Here is a 699-nt window from a genome sequence, read left to right as displayed (position 1 = left end):
TTCTTACAATTAGTGAAAACTATACGCATATCTAAGTGCTCGTGAAATGCGTTATGCATAATTTAAGATACAAGTAAGTGTAAAAGTAACTCACACTGCAGGCACCGTTCCCAACTCTGTCCAGTGTACATATCTGATTTTCCCTGGTGGGTGGGTATCCTCTTCTTTGTAGGCAGCTTTGTTGGCTTAAGATGTTTACATCAACATATTTAAGCACTGACGAGGCCGGTCCATTTACTGAGGTTCTTCCCCATCCGCTTACGATACCGCGATAACCGCCGGTAGTATAGTTTCTACTTGCTAAACGAATTGGTCTTTGCAAATTGTTAAATACGATCGGCTTTTTCAGCTATATAAACAAACATTCGCACTTATTATTGCATAATATTATTCAAAATAAGAATAATCAAGATACACATAAAGTTTCATTAATACGATCCTGTTTTTATTCGCTTTCTATAGACACTTGATGAACTTAACAAACTTACGATGATCACAGCGACATCATCTTTCCAGGAATCCTTTTGTTCACCAGTGTAGCCTGGATGTATTAGAATGCACTTGATTTCGTGCTTCTCGCCTTTGCCATTACTTATCACGTTGGTTCCAGTTACAACATCTGCAAATTGAACAATTCAATAAGTTAATTGGAAGGATTTAGAAGATAAAAATAAATTAATGACAAACAGGAACACATTA

General features: G+C 36.5%; 1 protein-coding gene across 1 annotated transcript; it reads right to left on the bottom strand.

Annotated features, from left to right (window-relative positions):
* Positions 1-10: 10 nt before the first annotated feature.
* On the bottom strand, positions 11-626 carry LOC105460584 (chymotrypsin-2-like; the record flags this gene model as incomplete). The annotated part of the gene is made up of 2 exons (XM_011707070.1): positions 11-349; positions 489-626. Coding segments are annotated over 2 exons (456 nt in total), but the record flags the coding sequence as incomplete, so codon positions are not given.
* Between the last annotated feature and the right edge of the window lie 73 nt (positions 627-699).

This window comes from Wasmannia auropunctata, unplaced genomic scaffold (genome assembly GCF_000956235.1).
Source record: "Wasmannia auropunctata unplaced genomic scaffold, wasmannia.A_1.0 LD319261.1, whole genome shotgun sequence".
In the NCBI taxonomy this organism is placed as follows: domain Eukaryota; kingdom Metazoa; phylum Arthropoda; class Insecta; order Hymenoptera; family Formicidae; genus Wasmannia; species Wasmannia auropunctata.
The sequence above is the reverse complement of the archived record's forward strand: the minus strand, read 5'-3'. Positions and strand labels throughout refer to the sequence as shown.